We start from the raw sequence: 16,500 nt of genomic DNA, 5'->3' as shown, positions 1-16,500 counted from the left end.
CTAGAGTAACGGAAATAAAAACAAAAGTAAACAAGTGGGACTTGATTAAACTTAAAAGCTTTTGCACAGCAAAGGAAACCATAAGCAAGGTGAAAAGACAACCCTCAGAATGGGAGGAAATGATAGCAAATGAAACAACTGACAAAGGATTAATTTTAAAAATATACAAGCAGCTCATACAATTCAATGCCAGAAAAACAAACAACCCAATCAAAAAGTGGGAAAAAGATCTAAACAGATTCTCCAAAGAAGACATACAGATGACTAACAAACACATGAAAGATGCTAACACCACTCATTATTAGAGGAATACAAAACCACAGTGAGCTATCACCTCACACCGGTCAGAATGGCCCTCATCAAAAAGTCTACAAATAAATGCTGGAGAGGGTGTGGAGAGAGGGGAACGCTCTTGCACTGTTGGTGGGAATGTAAATTGATACAGCCACTATGGAAGACGGTATGGAGATTCCTTAAAAAAAACAGGAATAAAAGCGCCAAATGACCCAGCAATCGTACTCCTAGGCATATACCCTGAGGAAACTAAAATTTAAAAAGACTCATGTATCACATTGTTCACTGCAGCACTGTTTACAATAGCTAGAACATGGAAGCAACCTAGATGTCCATTGACAGATGAATGGATAAAGAAGCTGTGGTACATATACACAATGGAATATTACTCCCATAAAAAGGAACACATTTGAGTCAGTTCTGATGTGGTAGATGAACCTAGAACCTATTATACAGAGTGAAGTGAGTCAGAAAGAAAGAAATAGTATTATAATGCATATATATGTAATCTAGAACAATGCTGGTGAAGAATTTATTTATAGGGCAGCAACAGAGAAACAGACACAGAGGCCAGACTTATGGACACGGGAGAGGGGAGGAGAGGGTGAGATGTGTGGAAAGAGTAACTTACATTACCGTATGTAAAATAGCCAACGGGAATTTGCTGTACAGCTCAGGAAACTCAAACAGGGGCTCTGTATCAATCTCGAGGAGTGGGATGGGAGGGAGGTGGGAGGGAGGTTCAAAAGGGAGGGGATGTATGTTTACCTATGGCTGATTCATGTTGAGGTATGACAGAAAACAAAATTCTATAAAGTAATTATCCTTCAATAAAAAATATTAAAAAGGAAAAAAAGAATGTAATAAGTTAAAGCATAAAAAAAAGACTTACAATGCTAATTTTTAAAAATAAAATAAACATTCGCCTGAATCTTGAAAGCCACATTCACTTGGAACAGAGATCAGAAGAGAAAATAGAGCAGAGGCTCCAAGGGAGTGAATAGCTAAGAGCAAAATGTTCAAGGATACTCCATTTCCTATGTTCTTTCCTAGTAGCTCCTTGGCCAGAGACCTCAGTTCTGCCATCTTCTGACTAGAAGAAATGATGTATTCAATGAAGCTAATGAATTAAGTGAGAGAAAAAATTAAGAAAATATAAAGGCAATTTTAAGATCACAAGCTATACCCTCAAGAAGTTGAACTGAACCTCAAAATAGAACTTTCAACAAAATTACAAGATGATAAGTGCAGGGATCAAATCTGTAATCATTTTTCCACAACCCTATCTGAAAAGAACTGAGCAAGGGACACTGTGTGACAAGAGAAAAAAAGATCCCTAATTGTTCTGCTTTGTATGAATTTATTCAACAGTGTTTACCATCCAGGAAAACCAACAAAATGACCAAATAACTGGAGAGGCCATAAAGAGACATGAAGGGACGTTAAATGTGCTGTTTTAACCACCATAGTAGATAGTCAGTAGAAGACACTCTCTAAGTTTATAAACCATATAGATGTTTAAGTGTATTATAAAAATTTAAAAGGGTACTTTCAATGAGTACCAATATAAAAGTGTAAACTCCCAAAATAGTAGAAACAGAATCTAAAGAAATAAAAATATTAAAAAATAGCCACTTATAGCAATTTTTGAACATTCCCTGAGATGTGCGCCTATGATGTGTACACTTGTTTTTGCATTACCTTTTTAATATAGATTTTATAGAGGAGTATCATTGAATTGGAAAACTCCAAAGTGATTATTATGTGACTCAGTAGACACAGTAACAGAGTAACACTAGCTCTTCTTATTGGCTCTAAGGCTGTCATGAAAACCGTATTTACTAGTAGACACCTTCTCTGAAAGGTATGGAATCAGATGATGTGCATTTAGAATTTTTCAGATTTTAGGCAGCTTGTATTATATAACATCCACAGTGAAATCTGTGAAATACTACCATAATCAAATCATTTCCCTAAATTTCTCTATGAGAAATATACAAGAGTGATGAATCAAGACTGTCGAGAATCTCACATCAGTTCAAGTCATACTTGGCCACCAAATAAATTCTGAAATTAAAACACTATCTACAAAACCTTAAAAAAACTTTTTATATCTCCAAATTGCAGATAAAGGGACTTATGCTGTACAAGTTCAACTTGCAGCTCTCCTTTAAGGCTGATAGGGGAAATGAGATGATGATGTATATGGCAACTGTAAAACATGATGTAAACACACTTCATATTACCAGTTACTTAAGAGTAAAGCCTGTTAGTATTTAACATCTCAAGAACAGAAATAACATTTAAATAGATTTGGGGAGTATCGACATACAATGGAAACAAATCAAAACACAAACACAAAGTGCAAAACCCTCCCCTACCCTCCAAGGCTCAGAGAGCAGCTATCCAGCTGTAGTCTACTTTCCTAAATTTTTTCAGTTCCTTTTCTTCTGATTTTGACAACTGATGTATAACGTCTTCTTCAAAATCTGTGTTATTTATATCCTGGATCTTTTCAGTGAAATTACTTTCTTCATCTGAATCATCACTTTCTTTTTCTTCTTCCATATCGACATCATCAGGATTTTCTTCAGCACTTTAACAATAACAGAATAAAATGTAATTACTATTGAAAAATATTTCTAAACAATAACTTTCTAATTTAAGATACTTATGAAAAAAATCATATGAACAAAATTAATGAAATTCTTGTTACTGATACACTTTTATTTTATTTATTTGACTTAGTAATTCTATACCCTGTAAATACAGGTTAAAGCTGAAAGAGAAACACAGGGAAAGAATATTCTGATCAATGCTATCACAAACCATCCTGTTTCTCAGAGTATCGGAACACATCTAATGAGCTGCCTTACCTCTTAGTCTCCTTAGACAGCAGCAGTGAGTTCACAAACAGGGAGCAGAGGAACGAAGCAGATGGCAGCACGTGGGCTGGAGTGCGAAGAAGCTGGAGTAAAGCAGAAAAACGGTTTCGTTTAAAAAGAGGAAACGCCAAGGCTTTTATCAACACCAGGCTGCTGATGAAAAACCAAAGAACCCCTACTTTTATGCAACAACCCCTTCTCCAACCCCATCAGAAATCCTAAATTTTATGCCATTTAGTTTGAGAATTAAAGTTGCACAATATACAAATCCAAAAAAATCCAAAATCCAAAAATTATTTGTTACAGATTATACAAAAATTCCAACCTTAAAGTGCTTTACTGCATTTAACCCACGTCACATAGGTATAAACAATTAACTTATACTACTAGTTTCAGTATTATAATAAACTTACGTAACTAATAATTACTTACCTCACTAATTGCAGGTATGTTTTCTGTTAAGGGCAGCTGTACCAGCTCATTCTCCAGAGCTTCATTTAACTTGTCATTCTGCTGTTGCTGCCTGTGCTTTCCCAGTAAGAAATAAAATGGGGTTGTTGGAAGACTTTCTTCTGCTAGTAACTGTAAGGGTTAAAGGACAGGGAAATAGTTTCAATAAAAAAGGAGGAACTGCCTCTGATCCAATTACTACAGTAATAAATAACAGGGATGAGAGGAATTGTAGGTATTATCTTGTATGATTTTTTCACTTCACAAGTAAAGCAACTGAGACTAGTCCATTGACTCTGAGAAAAGCCAACAGCGGACACTTAGATGACAGAACAAAATGTACATCTACCACTACTTCTTCCCCCAGTCCTACAAAAATAGCAGCAAAGGGGTTTTCAAAAGGGCATAAATCTACAGTAATAAAGAAACTGGGTGAAGGGGAAAGTGGAAAGCAGGCTGAAGGTGGTAACTAACCCAGCAGACCCAAGAGAACAGGATTCTAAGCTGGTGGTGGAGGAAGCTACTTAAGAGCACCCAATTTATGCTATGGTGGTGCTGGTTTAGTCACCAAGTCATGTCCAACTCTTGTGACCCCATGGACTGTTGCCTGCCAGGCTCCTCTGTCCATGGATTCTCCAGGCAAGAATACTGGAGTGGGTTGCCATTTCCTTCTCCAAATGCATGCTGTAGAATCTCACAGTGCTCAAGAACTGGTACTAATAGTACCTCTGAAAAAGGCTTAAAAAAAAAAAAGAAAGAAAACCAGTTAGCCTGGTTAAAGTCCATTTTGAGAGCTCTCAGATTTCCGTATCTCCTCCTCAGCCTCAGCAGAAGGCTGGCAGTATGTTCCTTGAAGAGCAAAGCAGCGTGTGTCTTTAGACTGGACAGCTTGGCGTGTGGAGGGGTGAGGGTGCACAGCTGAAGGCAGCTGTGGTCCACAGAGGGTGCTTCCCACAATGCTGGCAGTCAGGTGACATCTTTCAGGCAAGAACTTGGAAGAAGTTTTTCTGGGTAATAACGACCAGCCTAAGAGAAAAAGTTCTAAAAATGATGACTTCAGAGATTTTCTCCTAAAAGCTCAGTCAGCTAGTAGAGACCAGAGGTCAAGTTCCATCCAGGCGAACTGTCAAATGGTGATCTTGCTCACTTTTAATTCAAAGCAGACAACCAAGAATCATCAGACTCTGATGAAAATCTCCAAAACAGATTGAAAAGAAAAAAACCTAATGGAAACAAACCATACAAGAGAGAGGGAAAAAAAGCCCCAAACATATATATATATAAGATCAGATGAAAAACAAGAAGAAATCTCTCATACTATAAAAAACAGGGGAAAAAAAGAATCACTTTCTAAAATACTATGTATTTTACTTCATGTTTCTTATCTGTATCTTCCTATTAGACTGTAACACTACAAATTTAGAGACTTGACCCTTCCATTCACTGATACCCCAAATGTCTAGAGCACACAGTACTGATCAACAAAAAAATGCTGAACGAATTCAATGAATTTTCAGAGAAAACTAAGTCAGGTTACAGATAAAGTGTAACAGTATCTTCAAAGTTCTAAGACAAAATGATTTTCAACCTAGAATTCTACATAACCAACCAATCAAATGGGAGAGAATAAAAACAAGTCCAAACCTGCAATTAGTCTTAAATTTACTTCCCATGCACCAACAGGGAGATATTTACCAAAGCAAAGGAGTAACCAGAGCAAGAGATAAACCACAGGATCTACTACGGCAGAGGTGACTGAACCCCAGAAGAGCAGCAAATGCAGATCCTAAGACGACTGCTGGGCAGCAGGTTTTCGGTTTATAACAGGGCAGTCAGTGCAGAATAAAGCAGGCCAGAGGCTCCTGAAAATATTTCTTCAAGGCTCAGAATACCTAATATGAAAACCATGAGAGGACTTACACAACTAGGAATAGAGTTTGGTGGTGACTTAGGTGCCTGCAATGCAGGAGACCCAGGTTTGATCCCTGGGCTGGGACGATCCCTGGAGAAGGGAATGGCTGCCCACTCCAGTACTCTTGCCTGGAAAACTCCATGGACGGAGGAGCCTGGTGGGCTATGGTCCATGGGGTCGCAAAGAATTGGACGTGACTGAGCGACTAACACTCTCACTCTCACTAGATGAGAACAGGAAACCGAGCAAATGAAAAGATAAGCAATCATTAACTCCAGATAAAAGCAAAAGCAGCTGGTCACAAAAGGAAAAGCAACCTGTTTGTTACTGCATGGCCCAGTTATGAATTGTGTCAACATTTTTAAGGATGAACAGCCATCTAAGATAAATTTAAGATTTACCTACACTGGAAAGATTAGGGACAGAATGTATGTGGGTGTATGTTGTGTATTTGGGGGGAGAGGTGTGAAAGAAATTTCGACTTCAATAGATCACAACTAGAAAATACCAAATCTAATGCCTAGATCTGAAAAATCCAGAATTAGCAATATAAACATGTTTCTTAGAGACAGGGAGGTAAATAAAAACTTCAACTCAAAAGTTGAGAGTGAGTATCTTTGTGGATAATGGCACTTGGTGGTAAATTTCAAGTTTTCTCACAGAAGTCTCATAAAACTATTTGATTCTTTGGATCACAAGCATATATTACTGATATTACAAATTAAAACTACATTTTCGAAGACCACTATGACATCAAATGAAGCAAGTAGTTTCTAATTATATAATTTAAAACTCCACTTCAGGGCAGGTAAAACATTTTTGTCATAGCCGAGTTCTGAAAGATAACCTTAACTTTGCAGGGAGGCAATGTGCATGATCTGAGCTACAAGTGAGCAGAACGTACCTGTCTGCTTGTGGGTGTGAGTTTCTCTTCTGGAGACTGTGTACTGAACGTCAATAAACTCTGAAAAGAGAGGTCAATTCATGATGCAAAATACAAACTGTAGATATTAAAGTTAGAAAAAGATGTCAACCTTTCCTGCTGATATATATATATATATGCTCACAGAAAATGTATTTAGTAACTGCTGTGACAGTTGTAAGATGGTTCTGAAAGATCATATATTAAAAAAAAAAATCAACTGATGGATCTAATTTAAGCCACTGATTTCTTTATGGTAAATCAAATAAAAAAGTTTAAAAAAGGCCATTCTAACAAATACAATTCAAAATACTCTATCTTTTAGATCATATCTTTTTACTGTCACGGAATGAATGAATACAAGAAAGAGCCTTAAAGGTGGGGGCTAATATAGTCCCACCAGTAATACGACTGTATTGCGCATATTAGATGATGTGGCAGTGGGTTGAGGTGGGTAGGGAAAGAAGGGGTAATCCTTAATAAAACTATTTCACACACACTAAATGACCACCTTTTCTGAGGTGGATGGTTACCTGTGATTTTGTTAGGAAGTAAAACTGGGATCTGTTGAGCCACTGGTAAGCTTCTGAGGTGAATGATTCAGGAACATCTCGGGGAACAAACACTCCCCACAAGACTTCCTCTCTGCAGATATTCTTTTGAATATACAATGGCCTTGGCTCGCTAGGTTTAAATACAAACACTAGAGGAAAAAAAAACAGACAATAACATTTTGCCTGCAAAGGTTAGTTCTAGTCTCAGACTGGAGGACCACACTCACCCTGGGACTTACCCCATGGAGTAAATGACCCAGGCCATGATTATTTTAGGCTTTGATTCAACAAGTATCTACGTGATGCCTACTATGTGTCAAGCAGGTTAGGAACGAGGGCTTTGGAGATGAAAAAGAGAGAGAAAAACTCCTATTTCTGAGAGCAGGGCCAACTGCAAAAAACAGACACCAAGACCCTACACAAGTACTTTTTGTGTTAAGCTCTAGAACAGAGATCGGTGAAGCTTCAAGGTCACAGAGAAGGAACGATTAAAGCTCCCTGGGGCGTGGGGGCTGGTTTCAAAATCCTTCAGAGGCGAAACCTCTCTTGGATTTTGAAGACTGAGCAGGAGATGACATGCTGAAAAACAAGGGACGTCTTCAAGCTGGAACTCAAGGAAGAGCAGGGGTCAGGCAAGTGTCTTCTGATCCGCAGTTAAGTTTAGCTCACATTACATGAAAGATGTTAAAAAGAAAATTTAGGTAACAGTTTTCTTCTGTCAAAGAATGTGTGTACTTACAGTCTGAACCCACAGAAGACTGAGCGACTGCAGCAATATTCTCTGAATTGGGATCAGGTTCCATAACTCTCACATTTAATTTCGTACTCCATTCCACTGGGGGAAAAAGGGAGTCAATTCTAAGAAGAGATTTACCAAAAGCTTTCTTAAAGTAGGTACTCAATATTTATTGGGACAATCAATTTTATTATTCTCAGGAAGAGGGATTTTATGCTTCCAGATTAATACACAGTCAACATACTGAAATTATCTGTGGAAATCTGCATTGAGACGAGGGGCAGGAAACAAAAAAACAGAGTCTTTCTTCCACATACAATGAAATGGTTATTATTTCAGTGCAACCATGGTCTGATGCTTTTCCACTACTGCTAAATGTGGGCAAAATGTTAACCAGAATAGTTGTAGAGAATATAAAAAAAGCTATAAACATTCATTACTAAGCAACCACCATGCCTTCCAAACATACTTGAATAAGTAAAATGCCAGAGTCCATGTTTGTTAGGAGGACTGTTAATAGGCTCCATTCAAATTTAATGCTGACAGGGGCACTGCAGGTTAATATGCATTATGAATTAGAGAAACTTTCCACAAATTGTTGAGGATGGAGAATATGGAGGGCAGCAGTCACACACTGAAGACAGTGGGGAAAAAGCAAGGACAATGGAAGTTATTTGTTGAAAATTAGGCAATTTATAAACACAGCTGACTTTGAACAACATGGATTTGAACTGAGCAGATCTACACGTGTGTGCTCAGTCATGTCCACTCCTTGTGGCCCCATGGACTGCAAACCTGACAGGTTCCTCTGTCCATGGACTTTTCCAGGCCAGAGCACCGGAGCAGGGTACCATTTCCTACTTCAGGGAATAAACCTTCTTCCAGTGAACAGAGCTGAGTCTCTTGCGTCTCCTGCGTTGGCAGGTGGGTTCTTTACCCTAGTGCCACCTGGGAAGCCCTTTATAAATACAGTGGACCCTTGAATAACACGAATTTGAACAGAGCGGGCACACATATATGTAGACTTTTAAAACAGCAAATGCAACAGCACTGTTCAATCCAAGACTGGTTGAATCCACAGAGGGTTGTCTCTAAGTTATACATGAATTTTTGATTGGGCAGAGGGTCAATGACCCTAACTCCTGCATCACTCAAGAGTCAACTGTAATCAAAGTCTATTACTACAGGCATAGCACTCCAAATTTTCCTATGTGCTCTGATACCACTTTATAGCAAAAAAATATCTTACATGCACAACTGAGCAGATTCCAACAGCACAGAATGCCATTTTCAGAGACACCAAGAAGATACTTGGAACAAGTCAATCTCCCAAAGCAAAGGTGCCTAGATTAAAACAAGGAAGTTAACAATTTAGTTCTACCACACTCGGTTACAAAGGACTGCAGACTTCCCACCCTAAATTAAAACAAGGAAGGTAACAAGTTAGTTCTGCTATACTCAGTTACAAAGGACTGCTGACTTCTTGCTTTATATTAAAACAAGGAAGGTAACAAGTTAGTTCTACCATACTCAGTTGCAGATGCAGACTTTTAGATACACACACGTTTTTGTTCATAATTATCCTGCAGAAAAAGGGGGTAAGGAGCACAAAAGGCTATTTTGTTTCTTTAGGAAAACAGATTTGATGACCAAATTCTTTTCTAATATGCTGTACAGTATAGTAATTGGCACATATCGAGAACATGTATGTGAAACATACCAAGTTACTTAAAACCTTTTATGCTTTTTTTTGTGCCTCAAGAGGCAGGTTTGCAATATGAATTGTGAAGTTTTATAAAGTAAATTCAGAATTAGATATATTAGAAATTAGAAACAATTAGGCATTCTGTCCTCCAACGCTCAAGTGACCTGAAATAAAATGGAAGATATTATTATCAATTCCCTTGCCATTATTACAAATAATGAAGTTTGAGCATAACACTGCTTTTATGAAGATGAGAGAAACTGTCTGGATCTACTGAGGCTCATGAGGCATGGCATCTACTGTTGTGTAGCACAACCAAGAAAACTAGTGCAACACGGCTCACAAACAGCGTTTCTTAGCCTCCCAGTGTTGTGGTGAGCTGCTGGCACCACTGGCACAGAGGATACCTTTGGAGAAAGCGTAATTATTATTTACGTTTATGCAGAAAGACTTGTTTGAATTAAAAAAAATCCAGTAGTTTATACTCTCCCAATTATTTACCTACCTTATTTTCCCAGCTCGTTGACAAAATGTACATTTAAGTTCCCAAGTCTCTGAATCCCATATTGTAACTATTTCTTCAAAACTAACTGCTAGTAAGGAGCCATCTTCAGAGAAACAACAGTGGGTTGCTTGGTATTTATGATAGCTGCCCACAAAGTCACAGGTCCAGCCGACGGCCTTCTCTGCGGAAATGTAGAGCATAGACACAGTATAATGCTAGACAGTATTTTATGGAATTTATTAGACACACATTAAAAAACAAGGAAACAACAAAACACTTTCCTCCCCCAAATTTAGTTACAAATTATTGACTGATATGAAATTTGCATCCCTTCCAAGAGACCTTGGCTTTCCTCTAGTGGAACAGTAAAGGGTGTAACTGCAAAAGGGAGTAACTTTTTTTTTTAAAACTCTTCCCTCATAGAATGGAGAATTAGCACAATTAATCAAGAATGTCATAAAATAAGTAAAGATTTGGGAAAGAAGGAATGTAAAAATGTTATTTCTCAAATCATTTGAAATTAGGCAATGGTCTACAGAATTATAGCTGAAAAAATCCTCCCAGAATGGATATAATTTTCATGAGAGTTAAACATATCAATTCTTAAACTTGTAAACTACATATGCATATACTATATTTAAGCAACTTACTGTATATATCAGAATCATCTGTTAATATCCACACTTTGAAGTGACCATCTTTACTTGCTGTAACCAACGTGGAATTTTCAGATTTTTCTGCATTACAGAAACAGAGAGCTGTGATGTGGTCCTCATGTGGCATGTTAACCTTTGTATTAAGGACAAACCTAGTAGGAAGGAAACCAATTTATTTTTATATCAGGACAATACGATATACTATCATTGAGTATTAAGAATTCCTTACAAGTTGCACATTTTCCAACAGAATCTTTAAGAATAGGCAACTTATATATTACCACCCAGAATGACCAACAATTGAGTGCTCTGTCACTAACAGCCAAAAGACGCAGAGAGTCCCAGCACATTACCTCTGGCCTCGTGTAACTTACATTAACACAGATGATTACGTAGTGTCAACTTACTGGTACAGAATGAGTATAAAATAGGGGTCTGTCAAAACATGATACTTGAAAGGTTACTACACTGAAGTACAGGAAAACTGTAGAACACATGTCCTCACTATTTTGGAAAAAAAGCAAAAAGGGAAACGGCTATAAAGCACCTCCTTGTGGCAAGAAGGTACAGAAACAACACTACCTATCTCAAACTGCCCTGGCCGGCATTTAGTAAGTCACCCAAACTACCTCCCAAAGTTTCTGCCTCGACACAACACTGGTGTGAATGAAAGGAGCTCATGCTAGCACTGTTTTCCGGACTATCAGGGCAGTGGTCCTGTCGGGCTGACAGATCTTTAAAAAGTCCAGGTTATGACAGTGGTATGGAGGGACTGTTTCCTCACCTGTAAAATGCATCAACAGGCTTCTCCTGTGAAGATTCAGAAGATCACTGGCACAGAGCACTGAGCCTGGTTCTTGACAAGCAAGGACTTGATAAACAGCTATTACAGCCATACTGCGAGAAACTAGTGGGTTCCTTATCTTGTCGAAACTACAGCACACCACACTTCCACCACCTACACTGTCATTTTTCCCAAAGAAGGTAGTATAACATCAGTAAGAGAGCCAAGGGACAGACAGCTGCGTTTTAGTCCTGGATCTGCCTGCATCAGGTGTGTCCTGGGGGCTGTCACTTCTCCATGTTTCCTCCTGCATGCAATGAAGTGACTCATACCGTGGAGGACACCACTGCCTTCTCAGAGCAGAAAGCTGAAAGGCTGTACTAGAGGAGTAACACTTCCTTCATTTCTCTTAATATAAATGTATCAGAAAGACCAATAATCAAAACCACAATCTGGAAAGTCAAATAATTTTCTGTTCTGAAATTAAACAGCTATATAGGTAATATTACCCTTGTGTTTTCTTATTATACATCCACAGTTTCATTTGCAATTCAAGTTCAGTTTCCTTTTCTTGACGTTGCTCCACCGTTGCAAGCCAATTACCATAGCAGCCAAATGCAGCCTTTGTTAGCTCAATTTGGATCAGACCAGAATCATTGATATATTCTTGCTGTATAATATCTAACTGGTGGGTTAAAAAAAAAAATCAAAAATTTTTATTAATGTAAATATGTAAATGTTAAAGCATTCAAGGAATATTAATTAACCACATCATAGATACCTTCTGGAATCTACAGTAACAGGCTTTTAGGCAAAAATGAACTAACCATTACTTATGGTGATCAAAAATGCCAATAAAAAATGAAGCATATTATATAACAAATTCAGTGGTGATAATTTTTCAATGATCTTGAATTTTAGTAATGATTATGCTCCATTTATAGATCTTAGAACAAAATCTTAGATTACAGTAATGTTTTTCTTTTGTTTCAAATAGTTTTATATAAAATCTCTAGATTTCACATCACTAGAAACAAAGAGAGCAAAAATAAAACCTATAATTTTTAAGGAGTGAAAAAAGAACAATACTGTAAACAGATGAGCATTTATAATTGTTTCCTTTATTCTATTTCCTCATCTACATCTACTTACTAAAAATGTATTAAGTGTCTACTATTTCTAGGCATTGTACTAGAAATGTACAAACATCAGTAGGCTTTCTTTCTTTGAGAGGTTAAAAGGTGTTGGAGGGAAAGAGACAAAGTGTTTGAGAGGCTGTAATAGAAATCTATAAAGGGTACTGTGGGGCACAAAAGAAAAAGTGGAAAGTCTGGACTGCATTTATTAGGATTACAGAAAGTGTTCCTCTTTCATCTACACTGAATTTACCTTCAGTATGCACATACGACACTGTTTCGCCACAAAACACAGACATGTCTGTGTTGTCAGTCCACATACTCGCATATCCCACCCTTGTGACTCAAAGGTAGAGATGTGTCTAACAGTTAATTAGTGTTGTCTGAAACAATAAAATAAGAGCCTACACAACAGCGCTGACTGGCTTTTACAGGCAGACTTCACCTGCAACAGTGGCCTCATTAGGATCATGCTGTAAACAACTGACAATACAATGTTTAAATAACACAGGCACAGCATCTTAAGAAGTCACAAAAGTTACCTGACCCCAGTGGGTGCTATAAAACTTTCACTAGTTTTAAGATCAGTTAATGCATCAAAATCTTACATTGTATAAGTGTTTATCACTTTGGAGGGAATAAAACTGCAGGTGGCCAGGTTTCCCATTCAGAACCAAAGCTTTAGTTCTTGGGTCAATCATCAAACCGGTAAAGATACTTCTGTCTGCAAAAGAAGTGATGAACAGTAGCTGAAATCAGAAAAATATTCACTTAAAAAAATGTACACCATTCCACAGCCAAAGGTCTGCTGTACCTTTCACTAGGCCTTGAATTACTGCAGACGCCTCAAGGTTTCGGTGGATGATTGTTATCTCTGTGGTAAAAACAAACAGTTAAACATACATGAGTCAAATTTCAAGGCAAAAAAAAGAAAAATGTGAATTTATATTTTTCTGATATACACCAGAATACAAAAGACAATTGAGTTATGTTCTTGGGGTGTGATTGGAGAGTTAGGACTATAGTTTGTTATTTAACAGAAAAACTAGGGGTGGGATGAGGGCTTTTCATCCCACCTTTCAGTCCCTGTTGGAACCTCTAAGTTTTCTGCTGTGACTATGACTACACTGAAAATGTTAATTCAGAAACTTATTTGCCCCAAAAGAGATGGTTCCAGTTTACTTTGAAATGAATCACTGCACTAATGGGTTGCTCAGCCATGCTCTCTGTTGAAGGCAAACAAGGCAGTGGGCTATGGGATTCACATCTCAGCTGAGTTACAACAGGATGACTAAATGCTTTGGAGGACTCACAAGACTGTCTCCATTTCTGTCAAAATCCCACACTGAGATAACAGCTCTCACACTGAGATAATGGTTATACCACAGGAAAATCTCATAGCATTCTTACGAAAATGCCATTCTATTGTAAAAACACAAACGCCCATTTCAAAACCCTTCTTTTATTCCCCCAATCATTCCACATGAAGGAGATCTTTAAATTTAAGTGGCACAACAATAACCAAATACACTTAGCCCTACACTCTCATAAAAACAACTTTGGAAATGTAGGATTCTGGTGGCATCTAAGGGCAAGAAAAGGGTGGAGAAAAGATGAGAAATGGAAGAGAAAAAAGTGCTGGTTAAATCCTATGCTACTTAGTTTGCTATTTTCCACTCCCTACAGATGCTAGCTAATCTATGACATTACACAAAATCCTATCTCCTCACGACAACACATTCAGACTTACTGTTATCGGAATGTGAAGTACAGAACAAATCCCCGGCTGGTGACACTGAGATGTGTTCAATGGTGGCTCCTAGGCGGGGCAGGAACTCCTTATTCTTCTCTGCTGCCTCACGCCACTCCACGAGGACAGACTCACGGCCCCCGCTCAGCAGGCTGCTGCCTTCTCATCCACCCAAAGAAACGAAAAAGACAGAGAAAAAATAGGAAGATATAATCAATGTTGTGATTTTTCCTATGTTAGAGAAATATTTTTAAAAATATGCAAACAAGTGTCTTTATATCTTTTAATAAACTTGCAAGACAAAAGATTTAAAGATCACTGATCCAGGGATTTTTTTTTTCTTTTTGGTAATATGTGACTACTTTGTTGCTGACCAATTCTACCAATAACCAGAAAAACTGGGTAACACAAACATTGTCCAGGCCCAAATGGCTTCACTAGTGAACTTTTCCAAACATTTAAGGAAGAAATAAACCAGTTTTACTCTCTTCCAGGTAACAAAAAAGAAAGAACACTTCCCAATTTGTTTTGAAGACCAGCATACTTCAGCACCAAAACTAGTACACTATTAAGAAAAGTGCAAGCCAATTTCTTAACAGGAAAAAACTACCAAATGAAACAGCAAGCTGAATCCAATGATACACTAAAAAGACAGGACATCACTGCAGGGTAAAGTTTATTGCAGCAATGTGAGGTTATTTTAACATTCGAAAAATAAACCAAGGTAATGAACTCTACTTAGAGAATAAAGGAAAAATAAATCATCGGTATTTTATTATAGATGCACAGAACATAAATGATATTATTCTAGACCCATAATAAAAACTCAGTAACCAAGTAGTGAGACCTTTAAAATTTCACCAAAATACCTATAGAAAATCTACAAGTAATTTAGTGGTGAAATATTGAAAACCTTCCTCCTGTGTTGGGAACACCATACCACTTTTATTCAACATTAACCTGAGGTCCTAGAGCACTGAAATAAGAAAGGCTTAAGGATCAGAATGAAGTAACAAATCAGATGCTAACAAGGTGGATGAACCTAGAATCCGTTATAGTTAAGTAAGTCAGAAAGAGAAAAACAAATATAGTATATGAACACACATATTTTTGGAACCTAGAAAAAGTGATATTGATGAGCTTACTTGCAAGGAAGGAAAGGAGATGCAGATGTAGATACGGAATGGACTTGTGGACACAGTGGGGGAGGGAGAGAGGGGGACGAATGCAGAAAGCAGCATCAGCATATACACACTATCGGGTGTGAGACGGACAGTGGTGAGAAGCTGTGAGTAACACAGGGAGCCCAGCCTGGTGCTCTGTGATGACCTAGAGGGAGGGGATGGGAGCAGGGGAGGGAGGCTAGGGGAGGGAGGGATGTATGTGTAATCACACCTGATCTGCATTGTTGTATGGCAGAAACCAACACAACATTGTAAAAATTAAAAAAAAAAAAAGAAATTAACATGTGATACAGTATTATTAACTGAAGTACAGATTTTGTTCACATCTCACAAAATTTTACGCTAGTGTCCATTATTTGTTTTCATACCTTATTCAAGACTCTACATTGTATTTAATTGCACTGAGCAGTATCAGCTGCATACAAAAAATTCTGGTGAATTCTCTTTTCACTTTTATTCTATCACAAATATTTTGTAATTTTCCTTGTTACGGCATCTTAGATATATACTCCTCATTCAAAAGTGAACATTTAATTTCCAAACATACGGGATTTTTTAAAGCAGCTTTGCTATTCATTTCTCATTTAAAAGATTCTCTGCAATCACCCTCTGCGTTTTTTCAGTCCTCTAACTTTACTAGGCTTTCAATGGCCAAGTCAAAGATCTCTCTTGGTAAAGGTCACACTGCACTTGAAGAAAACATGTGGGTTATTTTCAAATATCTCTTGATATTGATCTCTAACATAATTCCACAGTAAAAAGAGAACAGACTGTGTAATATCAATACTTTATGACTAAAAAGTTTTGCACCTGGTCTTATGTCTGGATATATCTCCTAGTTTCTAGTCTATGGGAACTTGAATAAAATTTGTATCCTACTGTTGTGTGAAAACTGTATTAATCTTAATTACATCAAATTGGTTCACAGTGCTTTTCAGGTCTACTATATTCTTGTACTCCTCTGTACATTCATTATTTCTGAGAGTTTGATATTGAAACTTTAACTAAAAATCTTAATTTATCGACT

The 16,500-nt window shown here is 37.6% G+C and overlaps 1 protein-coding gene across 1 annotated transcript in view; it reads right to left on the bottom strand.

The window, feature by feature from the left end:
* Positions 1-1,633: 1,633 nt before the first annotated feature.
* Positions 1,634-16,500, bottom strand: part of WDR75 (WD repeat domain 75) — a 34,376-nt gene continuing 19,509 nt past the window's right edge. Inside the window, exons 9-21 of the mRNA XM_043487938.1 lie at positions 14,290-14,448; positions 13,354-13,413; positions 13,148-13,263; positions 11,913-12,088; positions 10,614-10,771; positions 9,964-10,144; positions 9,003-9,097; positions 7,757-7,852; positions 6,997-7,166; positions 6,446-6,505; positions 3,612-3,761; positions 3,171-3,262; positions 1,634-2,890 (exon numbers count right to left, since the gene is read on the bottom strand). Coding sequence (XP_043343873.1) covers positions 2,686-2,890; positions 3,171-3,262; positions 3,612-3,761; positions 6,446-6,505; positions 6,997-7,166; positions 7,757-7,852; positions 9,003-9,097; positions 9,964-10,144; positions 10,614-10,771; positions 11,913-12,088; positions 13,148-13,263; positions 13,354-13,413; positions 14,290-14,448 — 1,718 coding nt within the window. The 3' untranslated portion in view covers positions 1,634-2,685. The remainder of the gene's footprint in view (positions 2,891-3,170; positions 3,263-3,611; positions 3,762-6,445; positions 6,506-6,996; positions 7,167-7,756; positions 7,853-9,002; positions 9,098-9,963; positions 10,145-10,613; positions 10,772-11,912; positions 12,089-13,147; positions 13,264-13,353; positions 13,414-14,289; positions 14,449-16,500) is intronic.

This window comes from Cervus canadensis, chromosome 15 (assembly GCF_019320065.1).
Source record: "Cervus canadensis isolate Bull #8, Minnesota chromosome 15, ASM1932006v1, whole genome shotgun sequence".
NCBI classification, from domain to species: domain Eukaryota; kingdom Metazoa; phylum Chordata; class Mammalia; order Artiodactyla; family Cervidae; genus Cervus; species Cervus canadensis.
Note: the sequence above shows the minus strand (reverse complement) of the source record. Positions and strands in the feature narration are given on the sequence as shown.